The sequence below is a fragment of the Pongo abelii genome, chromosome 8 (genome assembly GCF_028885655.2).
Source record: "Pongo abelii isolate AG06213 chromosome 8, NHGRI_mPonAbe1-v2.0_pri, whole genome shotgun sequence".
In the NCBI taxonomy this organism is placed as follows: Eukaryota; Metazoa; Chordata; class Mammalia; order Primates; family Hominidae; genus Pongo; species Pongo abelii.
Window position 1 is genome coordinate 67,475,165 of NC_071993.2, and position 15,093 is coordinate 67,490,257.

General features: G+C 40.8%; 1 protein-coding gene across 1 annotated transcript in view; it reads right to left on the bottom strand.

Annotated features, from left to right (window-relative positions):
- Window positions 1–3,524: 3,524 nt before the first annotated feature.
- The window catches only part of LRMDA (leucine rich melanocyte differentiation associated), a 1,127,800-nt gene continuing 1,116,231 nt past the window's right edge, over window positions 3,525–15,093 (bottom strand). Inside the window, exon 7 of the mRNA XM_002820796.5 lies at window positions 3,525–6,481. Coding sequence (XP_002820842.1) covers window positions 6,402–6,481 — 80 coding nt within the window. The 3' untranslated portion in view covers window positions 3,525–6,401. The remainder of the gene's footprint in view (window positions 6,482–15,093) is intronic.

Genomic DNA, 15,093 nt, shown 5'->3' on the forward strand with positions numbered 1-15,093 from the left:
TGACCCAACAGTGTGGTGGGAGCAAATCAGAAGTAATGGCAAATGTTAGAGTTTTTAAATATTTATAGCCAATTTGTATTCTTAAGAGTATTTCATATATTTATATTACTGATCTGCATGAAGTAAACAGATGCTTCCAGTAGCACGTACTTCTACAACTAGTAGTTTCTTGACCAACACATTTTAGTAAAATGACAGTTTTAGTGCTTGTTTTAATGATGATATTGCAAAATAATTACAGCAACCATTATTTATGTGTTTATGAGTATGTGCATTTGTGTATCATGAATGAACTAGAGCAAAGAAGCCCATAATATTGTCCACTAAAGTGGTCCATAGGCCAAACTAGCCAAAATGGAGTTGTAAATTCCATTTTAATATTTGATAAGCCAATACCCTATATCTATATTATATACGCAAATATTTATAAGTATAAATCTGCAAGATTTATCTAATAAATTAGAGTTGAGATCCTAATTTTTTCAGCTAAATGTAATTTTCCAAGCAATGGTTAAACCTAACTTAACAAAATATCTACACCAAAATATGACCCTTTTCTGGTGATAGTAACCTTCATTATCATCATTTATTCTAGACCTTCAAGGAATGTGTTAACCATTAAGTCCCAATATTTTTATACTCTATTGCGATCCTCTGAAAATGGATGATTCCGAGTGAGCACACCAAATAAAGTTTTTTAAAAGAGGAGAGGAGGTAAGTGTTCTAACTGGAGGCATTTGGACATTTATTGTGTTTGAGAACGTAGCCAATGTTGCTACAGAACGTAAATGTTGTGCTATAGCCCTGTAGAAAACAGAGTTATTTTGGGGAAGACAAACTTTGTATGCAAATAAGGAAATATGGCTATGGTGTATGAATGTAAAAATATAGGCGAATATGGATAGTCTATAAATGAAACCTGGTTTTATATAGTAACTTTTGGAGATAACTCATGTAACCTGTTTTTCTTTGAGCATCAAAGATCTCTCTTAATTAAAACAAAATTGCTCTAAGTGACCCTTTGAACAATGATCCTGTGTTTAAAAGGCCAAGAAGGGTAAAAATGAAAACATCATGACACTGTCACACCACGGCCTAAGCACTTTATGACTGACGTCATAAAATGTAGATCAGCAATTCATAGGAAAGGAGGACACAAAGTAGATATTAATTAATCAGGTATGAAATAGATGCATTTTTCTGTGTAGCATCATAATGGGATAATTACTGACCTATCTTGGAGTCCATGCAAAACTTAGAAAATGTATGTCAGTAATAGAAATTCTCTACTCAGATCCTAAACTCTCTCATACACATTCTTTCTCTCTCTCTCTCTGTCTAATAACCCAAGTAATTAGTTAAAAATTTTAGAAGACTTTGTAGCTGTCATTGTTATTGTTCTAATTAAGTTATATTTTGCCCCCAAAAGCTGTTTCTATCATAAGCACAGCCTGAAAAACTGAATGTGGGGTGGAAGTCAGAGTACATTTTTTCATAAAAGATTACTTTAAATAGTAATAACATAAAAATTAAAACACCATAGTCTACCTGGGTGTTAAATTTTATTTGTATCTTGCTTCAAGGGAAATTTCTTTTATAGTGGCACTTAATTATTATGATTTAGACTATGATTTATTAAATTTAGCCTTTGTGAATAAATAATATACATTAATTCTTACCTACTTTGATACTCTGTAACTAGAATAGCCTAAATACTGTGCTTAAGCCCACTGGCAGGACTTTTTCCCTCTCATCACAAACACCTAAATTGGAAAGTTCATGTCTAAAGGAAATTATCCCAGAGTTTTAAAATTCATTCCTACTTATAACATTGAGAGAACTATTCCAATACGAAGAAGGAAAAGTTGATTTAAAGTAATTGATGTGACAAAATATAAACATTATTTCTAGAATATTCTGCATGTTAATCCAGGTAATCCACTTGAACTAAGATGTTATTCACACGTCCTATGAGCTAAGTTCTCATTTGCTGCCTGCATGCCAATAACAGTCAAATCCTATTGCCAGCATCTTCTGCCCCATATACAGGCGCTCGTCTTTTTCTTTAAATATTTTTTTTGTGTGTGTGTTATCTTGTCAAGGTGTCCATCTACCTCTGAACTTGATGAATATACGAAGACTTCCCATGACCATAGAACTATTTTCTCTTTCATATGACTGCCCAGATCATAAGCTTACCTTGTATTTTTTAGCCACTCCAGAGCTGAGGTACTTGCCTTAGGATGCTGAGTTTGTAGAATATTAGGTACCATCCACAGTCATCTCTGTCCATATGCAGCCACCACAATCATTTGTTCCCACAGTGCTCCATGAACCATCTTTTCCACACTGTTTCATTGTGTTGGGCAGCAAATCTTATAAAACATTAAATTGGTGGACACTCATTTATATGAAAGATGATTCAATTTTGAGGATAAAATATCCCTAAACATCACTGTAGTGCTGAATATCAGCAAACCTTTTAACTGGCAGAAAACTATCTTTTCCCTTTCCTTCTCAATTTACTCCTATCCATGAAGATGCCACATTTTAATTCTGCTGCATTCTGTCTCTTGGCATAATCCCATTTATTGCCATTTATATCATTCCTACTGTAGCAACTCTCCCCCATACACATTCCATACTTAGAATTTCCCCTACTGTTTCTTAGCAAAATTCCCTTGTCCCAGGTTGGTTGTTCTCTGGGCCACATTCCAAGATACTCCAGAAGAATTAGCATGCGCTTATATGATAATATGCACAAATAACACAATTTATGACCTATCCCAACCACAAAGTGACAAATTAACACTTAGCATTATAATTACCCAAAGGATGGGAACTCCCAATGCTGGGAAATTTCAGGTAAAATTGTAGGAAGACAATATTTTGAACAGTGGTTGTGGCTTTCAATGTTCTTTGGGTCATTTGAGGGGTTGCTGATGCATTAGAAGAAGTAACACACAACACTGTACCACAAGCTGATGGTCCAGTTGTCATATAAACAGGTAATCAACATTCTTTGTGCTTCTCTGGTCTCATTTTCCTTTCCAGATCTTACTCATAACAGTCAGTTTCCTGCATGGTATTTGAACAACTTAGAGAGAATCGAGTAGTGGTAGCGCCCTTCTTCAGTGAAGGTTTCTTTCTGGAAACAGAACTGGAAGAAGCAAGTGGTCAAAGGTCACATTGGATCAGCTACAATGATGGACAGCAGGGAAGAGTCTCAATGGGTACTCTTGTGTCCACGCTGGGCATTACCTGTGTTGCAGCCACACAGACCTGATTTAGGCTGCCCTTGCAAGTAGCAAGTACTAAACACCATTATTGTTTTGATGAAAAGGGCCCTGTGGATTGTTTTTGGTCTGCATGTTAACAAAGAAAAGAAAGACAGCCAGGTTATTTCTTGAAAACAACAAGAAAGACATTTTTCCCTTGAAAATGTGCAAGATACATCTCTGCTGGAAACACACACATGCGCACACACACACACACACAAATGAAAAATCCTTTCATCCAGAACCTGTGGTTTGCTTTCTTTTATTCCTTAGTATACATGAGTATGTGAAAACACACAACACTCAGACATGCAGCCTGATCAAGTGATAATCTCTTATAATGTGCTTCTATTTAAAGCAACAAACAGATGGAGGGTTTATGAGCGAGGCTGGTAAAAGTAAAAGCAAATGATTGCAATAGTTGTACTTTTAACAGGATTCCCCACAATCCAAGACATTATTCCCTAAGGAACAAATTGTTCTTTAAAATTATGTTACTTAGGAAAGAGACAGTCGTCCTGACATTGCTGAGGCAACAGAGAGCTGCAGGACATCCTTGTATTGCTGAGGTCTCTCCACTCAAGTCAGTGTCTCAGGGGAGGAAAGACAGGGATGTCAGGCACCACAATCCCCAAAGAACAAGCTTAGTGGAATAGGATAAAAAGAAGAAAGACCAAAGGGTAAAGGGGCTACAAAACCTGTCTGGGCCCTGATTGAATTTATTACTTTCTACTTCTCGACTTTGAAAAACAAGGTTTGGGAAATTCCTACAGATTTAAGATAAACATGCAACATGGGTTCTACCTCTGCCAGTTCAGACCAAAATCTAGCTCTAGCACAGCAAATTTTGGTTAACACACAGTGGAACTGTAACCAACCCAGCACTTCAATATCACTATCCCTGCTTAAGAGAAACAAAGCTCACTATAATTCTATCAATAAGATGAATATACCTTAGTGATGGCCTTTAGGTAATTTATAATTAAAGCTAATCTTAATTAAAGTTATTACACCATTCTGGAAGAAAATAAACAACCCAAAGAGAGGGAAACGATGTGGTCAATAACTCACTCCAAAAATATGTTTTGCCTCCAAAGCTCACATTGAGGGAGACATTCCTGTGCATGCTACAAATGGTTCTGACATTAAAAAAAGTAAACAAGTAAGAAAAATAAAGATGGAAAAATTCTGTGGTGAGTTCACAAGTGCTTTTTGATTGTTTGAGGCAGGGTTAAAGCCTTCTATAAAGACAAGGATATATGTGTGGCTAGATTGGATATGACATTGGACTCGTCTAGCTGCCCTTGCACAGAACTCTGGCTGCCCATATTATGCCAGGGAGAAAACATGTGTTGATGCTTCTAAACAACGACTCAGGGTGGGACCAAATGCAGATAATTTAAAGCATTTTTCCAGTGCTGTTTTGTAGATCAAACAGAGAAAAGGTACTCAACTCCAGTTACTAATGGCTTTGAGAGATAAAGGCAAACATTCAACATTCTCCAATTAGTCATGGTTTTGAGGATTTTAATGTTAACTTTTCTAAAGAACTGATTAACAAAGGTTGCATAATCTCTAACAGGGACTCCTGCCAGCCTCAATACATGTCATTCAAGGCCTATGTTGACTCAGTGGGCCAGAGGCTATGTAAACGGGCTAGAGCTGAGAAAGTAGGTTCTCCTTGGGCAGCTTAGGGATTCTGAGTCCCCATAGTTTTACAACAGCAGCTCCTAGTCCCTCAGTATCTATAACTTGGAGGGATTCTCTTTCAGGTTTTGCTGTCACCAAACTGACCTAATACTGGGAGGACAATGAACACTTGGTCTAAACAGAAGAAGCAGAAAAATAAACACTATCGTGTCAAGAACAATCAGCCTTTTGAATATCTTCTACAGTGATTTGACTGGTGCATCAGCAAGTTAGATCAACTTAGAGTTGCCCAACTAGCAATGATCACACTTATGTTCCTTGTGGCATTAGTGCTAGTGCACAGCCAAGCATATAGGAAGACATAGCACCGTCTCACAACCTGTGGATTTGATTTCTGAGAGGTCATGACAAAGATGCAAAATCCAAAAGGTTTGTGCCTTCTATAAAAACTCTTTGGTCTGGTGGGTGTTTTCAACAGTCTTAATTTTATTTTTTAACCTCCTGACCCATCACTCTATCTTTCATCACCTCACTCCCTTTAAATAGCACCTGAAGCAGCAAGCCAGCCCCATGCACAAGTATGGCCACAGGCATCACTGGAAGTGTGTATGGTTAAAAATAAATTAATAAATAAGAGTCCCTGGTGCAACCAAACCCTCATGCTGAGAAAGATGCCTTACTGCCTCACACTGCATCATATTCAGGGCAAGAAGTGGATTTAGAGTTGAATGAAACAAGATAAAAATCCATGCTTTTGCAGTCCGGGATTTAGGGAAAGCTATTTACGCCAATAAAGGGATTGTTGCAACATGAAGCCAGCCATAAACGTGTGACCTGGCTGGGAAGTTATACCTTGTTCTCCGAAAAACTGCAAACTGAAATGCAACACCAGTCATAAAAATGATGCTAAAGGAAGGTGGAGAGGAAGAGATGGGAGCTATGTATATGCAGAATACAGGACATTAAGATTTAAAGGGAGTGAGGGAGAGTGGCCGTCCCCTAAACTGTGACTATTTCACTAAAAATAAGCCCGCAGCACGATGGTATCAGAGGGATTTCAACTCAATAGGTGAGCTGAGGACAGTCTTTCTCACTTGACTGCAGCCACTGAGCATGTCCAGGGAGGCCTCAGGTGTGACCTCTGCTCCCCTGTGAGCAGTGGCAGGACCAGGCAATCTATCATGGTGTTCATGCTGTCAGCCCCATTGCTTCACCACCACTGTCTGTCACCCTGGTGGATGAGACCTGCTTAAGGGCAATCATGTCAATCTCTATGTGACCACTCAGTCTAAGGCAGAAGGATCATCTTGACAGGCCTGGCAAAGTCAGCAGAAGGTACCAAAAGCTGAAGTCATAGCTTTTCCCAAAGAGAGGCAATGTGGGCTATTGTTTTTTCTTTAGCATTTTCTTTATTTTTGACTTCCCTTTTGATTTTATTTTCGTGAAATGGGTGAAGGTATACAGAACTTGGCTTCAGAGCTGGTCATCTCGGATAAACCTGTTGCCTTCTGAGTTTTTCCCATAGTAAACGTAGCGACACTTCCCCAGGACACCTGTGAATAAAAAGACACATCATTACAGGTGGCACAATTAGCATAGCAGGGAAACACAGGTGCTGAAAAGCAGACATGCAAGACAATCATAGATCCAATGGGCAGCAGAAAGTGGATGAAGCCCCAGAAGGGAGGAACTCTCCCTTTTTGTCCTCACAGACAAGAAGGTTCTGTCAACCTCAGAGTTGACATTGAAATAAAATGTCACTACAAGTACAGGTTCCTAGGAATATTGCTTTCTGCATGACTTCTCTTCCACATGTTAGGTACTTTTCTAATTTGGCCAATTACTCCCCAGAATGTAGCCTCTCCTCACTCCAGTTTCTCTTAGTAGAGTTTCTAAGAATGGAAAATTGAGAGTTTAAAGATGAACCCAGCCCAAGAAAAAGATGTAGAACAATCTTCCCAGAATGTGATTATTTTGATACCCTTTATCATGAAGCAATATTGTTAACTTCCAGAGAGAATATTCCAAATTCTGGCAGGCACCAGGCATTGAGCACATATGGGATGATTAAGGAAGAGAGGCAGTGTTGACAAAATACCATATGTATGGCCAGGCGTGGTGGCTCACGCCTGTAATCCCAGCACTTTGGGAGGCCGAGGCAGGTGGATCATGAGGTCAGGAGATCGAGACCATCCTGGCTAACATGATGAAACCCCATCTCTATTAAAAATACAAAAAAAATTAGTCGGGCGTGGTGGCGGGCGCCTGTAGTCCCAGCTGCTCGGGAGGCTGAGGCAGGAGAATGGCGTGAACCCGGGAGGTGGAGCTTGCAGTGAGCCGAGATCATGCCAGTGCACTCCAGCCTGGGTGACAGAGAGAGACACTGTCTCAAAAAAAAAACAAAAACAAAAACAAACAAACAAAAAACACCACATGGACAGGAACAAGAGCCTCCAACATTAAATGGCTTCTTACAGGCATCCTGAACTCTCTTTCTCCGGTCAGAATGCATTGATTTCCATTTTCAGTTTTACTTTAAGTAACTCTGTGGCTCCGTATAAGGCTCTCCTCTCATTCAAGGCGACTGTAGAAGACTTAACAATGAAAAATGCCCCTACAATAGGGTTGAACTTTTTAATCAACTCATTACTTACTCTAAATACCCATAAGAAATCACCTCCATAGTTATTATGAAAGCTCTGTAGGATTATCAACGAAAAATCTGTTTTGTTTTTGCCACCTGCATTTTTATTTTCTTCTATTTTTAGAAAAACCTATTTTAAATTCAGCTGGACAGAGCTGTCTTAGCGCTAATCGGACATGAGTCTCTGAACTGTACACAACTAGAAAAAAACAAAGAAAGGAAATGTCCATAAGACATTCATTCAAAAGCCACAAATCTGCCTGTGAAAATAGCTACCTAGGGACATGATGATTTTTTTTTTTTCCATCAGTGTGATAGTGTGAAACCAACAAGCCCATTTTTTTGTTGTTGTTGTTAATTTGTGATAAATTAGCACTTGAAATTAACCAGGTTCTTCACATCAGAAGTTCTAAGTAGTAAATATTTTTGCAACTGTAAAAGAGATGTTTCTCCACTACAAAACTTCAAAACCTTATTCTTACATAAGGATCAAAATGACTTTTAGAAACTTTTAAGGACAGATCAGATGCTCCCTGGTTTGGATGGCTTGGAACAAAGCTAGAAATTGCTGGGGTCAAATAGTCTGTCAGAGTTGGCAATGGAGAGAGGGTGACATTGTTCCACGGCCTCAAAGCTGGCCTTGGGCTCACTCTCATTAGTTTTACTTCCTGCCATGTTCCCATGAGCAAGTTTACTGTGGCTCATGCCTCCTCTTTGGTCATGCTTTCTCCTTGGCCCCTAATCCCCAATTTCTGGTTTTCAGTATTGGTCTGGTGCCTGGAAACTTTGAGCTTGGATAGAACCTCACTGAGACCCTTCTTGGGACCTAAATTATTCTTTTAGTCGTTGGCATTGAGCTGTTTCCTTTATCGTGCTGAATTATGTAGCCACCAGCATTGTACTAATATTGTCACCCATGCCAGGATCCTGCTGGTCTGCGGCTTGGCTGATCAGGCTCTGCTCCAGGAATAGCATCCACTACACGCCTGGGTGGGAGTGCCTCAGTTCTGCCAGGTATCCACACAGGGCTTCCTTAAACATAATTGATTCAAATAAACCCTGAAGAATGTGAAAGGATGGGGCCAAAGGATGCTAATTTCTTTCTACAGCACTAGGATAACATGAATTTTCATAAAAAGGAATGGATAGGTCTGTCGGATGTCATAAAGAACACAATCTTTCTCTTAAGCAAAAGGATGAAAGGCAAACACACACATACCACACACACACACACACACCACACACACACATACCACCCACCATGAGTGCCCTCTCTCCAGTAAACTCTCCAGTACATTCAGGGATTCAAATGCTTTTTTTTCTTCCCTTTCTCCAGGGTAAACTTCAACTCCAGATCTCACTTAGATGCAACTTGAATGGCAAGTGCCACCCTAGAAACAGGCTGGATGCTCCTGGAACGTGGGCTGGGATGTGTTCTGTGCCACATTCCCAAGCCTTCTTTCTGGCTGGCATTGATAAAAGTCCTTTTTAAGGCCTACCCTGTTTCTTTGGGCCTGGAAACAAGAATGTTTATAGACATCCTGGTGAGAGAAGGCTGTTTGATGAATGCAGGAGACTGCGGCTAGGTGTCAGCGCTTGGAAAATGAGGCAAGGACATGAGGTATTAATATTGTCAATGATCTCTTGACAGAAAAACAGATACCGCATTCACTGTCAGATTTAAATAGACATCAAGTGCATTAATGACAAAAGGGCAGACTTCAAACAAAGGGGCTGTGTGGTGAAGCGCCGAGCTAGTCTCTGTGCTGGCAACAGCCTGATCTGAAAAGACACCATCAGGGTTGCAGACAGGCCCAGGATTGTGTGCGGTGACAGAAAACAGAGATACTGACAGAGATACCAGCGCCATATTATGCCAAGGATATTCTAACGCTGTCTGCGGCTCTAACGAAAGCTGACATCACTCCCCATCACTTGCGGTCTTCTCTGCCTGCCCCTGCAGAACATCTCTCCCCAAACATCATTACAAAACTCACTGCGGCTGCCAAGGTCCTGGCAGTTCTGTTCTGCTGGAGTGGTGGGGTCACGGGGCCTAAGGATAACCTCAGTCAATCTAAATGTGGAATTTGCAGGAGGAGCATGCCTGACCCCACTGATATCTTGGCTACTTGAGGTGATCAGAAGGCCATTGTGTGAGGAGCTGTCACCTTGAATAAACTCCCAGAAAGGACGGCACTCAGTCTGTGGGCTGCTCCAGGAAGGCATGGGGATGGCCTGGCAGTCGAAAATGAGATCCAGCTGCTGGTGCTCGTCCAGGGAGAAAGGTGCTCTGGCTAGCGATGGTAAGAATCGGCTGAAATTGTCAAACTCAAACCATCTCCAGCGGCTGAAATTAAGCGAGAATTGCCTCTGTGAGGCTCCTCCCAGAGCTCAGAGTCGGGATGTGATTACCCCCAATATGTGACTTTTGTGTTCAAAAATAAATAAATAAAATTAACCAGGAAAAGCAAACATGCACAAAACAGCACAGTCCCATGTGTGGCCACAGGCCTTTATTTATCATGAAAGTTATTTGTAAAATATGAGGCTCTGCTTGTAAATTAAGTGAGGTGGCATTGCGTTTCTCTCCCCTCGTCCTCCCCCACAGCCCTTCTTCTCCCGCCATGGCAACTGCCATAAACTGTGAAAATTACAGAGGGAACAGTTTGCTTGCAAAGAACATTTTGATGGGGAGGCACTCCGAGGCTGGAATTTGGGAACCTGCTGGTTTGTGACTCAGTAGGCAATGGTTTCTCTGCACATCTGCAACGGATTCATTTGTTTGTATCTCCTCAAACTACAACGTCTTGGGACTGGAGGGGGAACAACACATTTAATGGCATATGCAGTGTTTTTAATTAAAAGATCTGGCTTTGGCCATAGTAAGTAAAGCAGGCTTGCCCTGTGTCAGGCTGACGTGCAGCTGTCTGTGTGGGGTTTCTTTTCGAGAGGCCCTGAAAAATGACAGGGCATCATCCCCTGGGGGATTCTCTCCTGCCAAATGAGACTCCTAATTTTTCTTAAGTAGCCAGCTCTCCCATTACCATAAGCTGTTAAAGCTATAATTATGAAAAAAATGTATCAGGAAGAATCTGTTTTAAAGAGGCCCTTTATCTTTTCCATGTTTTCCCCCTCTGGAATGGACATCCTAATTATGCAGGTTAAGTTATAACCTTGGGGCTGCCTAAGTGGGTGGGAATCAGCCTCCTTTCTTGGATGTAAGGCTGGGACTGCAGGGTCAGTACCAGAGATTTTGCTGGGGGAGGCCCTGAGAGCCCAGTCCAGGGAAGGGAATTCTTGCACATCCATTCATCCAGCATCCTGGACTCCCTGATTCCTGGATGGCCTCACACTTCCAGCAGCAGTTCAATAGTCTATTTAGTAAGGGGAAGTGGGGGAAGACCTGCATTTAGATCCAGCCCTGCCCCAACAGTCATGTGACCATGTACACGTCCCTTTCTCTCACTGGGCAGGTTTCCCCATTTGTAAAACAAGGGCAAGGGGCCAGATAATCTCAGAGGTTCATTTTAGCTCTGAAATACGTGATTTGGCATTTTCCAATGTTTTCCTTATGAAGATGAGAACACCAGATCCAATATTGCCTGATGCAGGAGACAAATTCAACAGGTCAGTCAATAAAAAAATTGATTTGGACTAAGTCAGCCCTTGAAACCCATCCAGCCTGTAACCCCACAGTATAACCTGGATAGAAGGGGGCCTCTGGAGGACCCCAAAATCCCTGAGGAAAGGGTTTTCATTAACTTTCCTGCAATCTGCATTTCATACAGCTAGAAGTGCTGACCACTAACTAGGCTGTGTCCCACTGGCTTTGGCATAAATAAGCCCAAGTCTCATAACTCCGTATTCAACAGAACTAAAGCCTAGCCATCAAAGCAAGTGGTCTGTCATTAATATTTTAGTGGTGAAAAACAATCTGCATGTAAAAATACAAAAATGCATTTGATATTGGAGTGCAGGTTGGACCAACACATTCATATTTGTAAAATAGAATAATTATCACTATTGTTAGTTTTGGTAGTCATCACTTTAGTGGTCATTATTTTAAATGCTATTTCATATGAGTTTATAAATGTAGCTACGGAATCACAAACATATCTTGATCCCATTGTGATACTAGGAGTTTATAATTATCACTAGGATGGAGGCAGGGGATGAAGGGTTCCCCCACAGAATTCCTGTTCTCTCATCTATATGAGAAAGGAAGGAACTAGATACTCCTGACCCCTGCAAAAGGTGATAACAATGTTGTGAAGAGGTAGATGGGCCCAGTGACAGAGAGGAAAAGGTGATCAGGAGTGTCCTGGTCCACTGCAGAAGGCTCTAGAACAATGTTTCCATGGGACTCTATACATGTCCATAAATGTGTCATTCCCTACAATATTCTCCCTCCGCCCCAATTTCTAACACCCGTACCTAAAACCATACAGAAGCATCTTGTTTACCATGGAGATACATCCCAATAAACCTATTGTAAGTTGAAATTATTGTAAATAAAAAATGCATCATTACTTGAAACTATCTGAAGTTGTAAGCCCTTCAACTTACAATGGGGTTACAGCTTCTATCAAATGTGTACGGCTTTGTAAAGTTAAACAATTATAGGTTGAACCTTCGTAAGTTGGAGAGCATCTGCACTTGGTACAGATGAGATGTTCAATAAATATTTGTTGAATAAATTACTACCATTAAAATAATCATATATATAAAATTTACACAGAATCCACAAAGTAAGGAATGTCAATTGCTGGACACTCATCTTTTAACCTCTGGTACGACCTCAGACATTTGAAACACTCTGAAAATATATACAGATTAAATATTTGCCCCATTGAACAACAAAGAGTAATAGGAGGCAACAGCCTCAGTTCCTAAATCATGGTGGTGTTTTTATCCCAAACACTTTTCTCCCACAAAAACAAAGCAATCACAACATCTAGTTGAAAAGAGAGAAGTGCAGTGAACATTATCATCTGGCCTAAAGAGCTGTAAACATCATACAGTGGGAAGGGACATTCCCCAGAAAGCACATTCCTCGGTCTTTGTTAAGTGCAGGCCGTGAATACACAGGGAACTGGAAAGGAATAAACACCCATGTTTTATGGTCTTGAGAAGTAGCTGGAGCAATACCCTGAGGTCAGCCCGTGTGATGTGCTATCAGCTCTGCTGTGGCTATCACACAGGATTTAGTGGAGCCTGCGAAATGACAGGCTCCTAGCACAACATCCTACTTCAGTGTAAGCTACTTAAATACTAAGACAAAATAAAGAAGAGAGACTTTAAAAGGTCTTAGGGGAAGGGATTGTGTGGGAGCAGTGTTTGAGGAAGGAGGACAAAGACCTTCTTCTCCGCTCAGTATATTTTCCCTTCATCTGCCACACATCTGAGATGCTTTAGGTTGGAGATGAAATGAAGAAAGGCTCTCCACCTTACCCAGGGGAGGGTGGAGAAGGCAAAAAAAGTGTGAGACTTGTTTCCCAACCTAGCTGAGCATGACTTCAGGCAAGTGTCTCGGTTTATCATCTGCATATTGGGTGGGAATGGGGTACTGCATCACAACAGTGCATGCTATAACCCCCAAAACCTCTGTTAGGGCTCTTGCACCATTGGGGCGGTGGGGGGGTGGGGGCGGGGATACTGCACACTGTCCTTGCTAAATACCGCAGTGACCACTTCAAACCATGCTTCATGTTTCACCTTCACTGTACAAAAACAACCCCACAAGGGGTATTCCTACCCTGCTACACTGATCCTGATGTCTTGCACTGGTAGACATTTGAATTCTCCAACTTTGAGTCCAGGGATGCTTTGACTTCAGGTTTATAAATACAAACATGTAAACTAGCCTGGTAATTTGTCTTAGAGAAAGCATTAATTATTCACAGCAAACTCCATTTAGCCAGTTTAATTCCTTAATCAATTTTTAAATACAAAAAAACCATTTCTATTTTTAAGATTTTCATTCCTATTTTATTGAATTTATTTTCAATGGGATCAATTCTTTATCATGTAATTTTTACAGTAAGGTTAAATTCCTCAATCAGCTCTGGCCAAATATTAAATTGTGCTGATTATATCTTCTAAATCTCTTTCAGAGTCATTTATTTTTACAAAGTCCCATTTCCTTGAGTAAAATATTGCAGATCTAAATTGTGACAAGAAGACTTGAGTCTGCTGTTAAACTTTAGTCAACAAATTTTATTGTGTGTAGTTTTAGCTCATTTCAATTTTATTTTGCTTTCATTATTTCTATCAAGGTTAATTTCTCCCCATGTATTTGTGTGGTTTTCAATATATCAACAAGATATAAATCTTTGGTCCATTTTTCATTCATCATAAATTATATTACGTGCAGGATTAGTTGCTGTCCTTTTTTTCCCAGGTTGATTATTTCTACTAGCATTGTTATCATAAAGTAGAGTAAACGTTAGTTTTTATTCATTTCTTAGCACAAAAAGTATGAAGGACAAAGGTGAATACCAAGTGCATGATAGGGTCCAAACTGTGGGGTTCTGATATGCTGTCTTCTACCAAATGCCAGACAAAATATTAGAGTGTGGAGCACCAATTCAAGGGTGAGGATTCACCATACCTGGCAAGAAGGCTAACAAAAATGCCAGGCAACCTATCCTTTTGACAAGAGGGCATTTGACTCCAATGCTCAGACCCATCCAGTGCGGCTTTCCACTGGGAGAGGACAGATTACACAGCCTGCTGAGACAAATGCTGGGCCTTGTCAAGTCTCACCTACTTGTTTGTAGGGAAGGAAAAACAGGGGAAGGAAGTCAGTCAGCAGGGAAGGGATATTGGCAAAATTTGTCGTGAAGGTGATCAGCAGGCAAGGCTGTGGGGCTAGCCTCCCAGACCAGGGAGGCTAAACAGGCAGTCACAGAGTGGGCAGGCTCATTGTCGTGTGACAAACCAGAGCCTCTAGAAAACACACCCTGGGCTCCCAGGGCAGCTGAAACGAGGCTTGTCATCTTAGAAGCAGAAAGGGAGGTAGGGAGGGAAAGAGAGGAGAAAAAAATGCAGGGCAAGTCCTTCATATAGTCTGTCATATATTCTGTCAGTGGAAAATGGAAAAGCTGGTCCAAGTCTGAGAAATAACTGCATCTTTGAGCAGATCCTTAGTGACATTCTCTACTGTCCCACATTGGGCCCTGGACCCCACACTCAGGTTACAGGCGTTGTGGCTCTATCCAGACTGAGTGGGCCATTCAGTCCTTTCCACATGAAAGAAATATTAGGCTAACAGATTAAACATTATCTGGCAGGGAATATTTCCATCATGTGAATCCTGGAAAGGAAACAGACAATGTACTTTTGCTTAGATGTCAATGCCTTTTAATTTCCTATTTTTTTTTTGGATTGGGGGTTGTAACAAATGAGTATCAACTGACAGAAAGATTCTCAGATTGGAGGGTAGGCTCACTAGCCCCCTTTATTGGGAGCTCCCTTTTTTGGCTCCTACCTCTATACACATTGTATTTCAATCAAACAGAA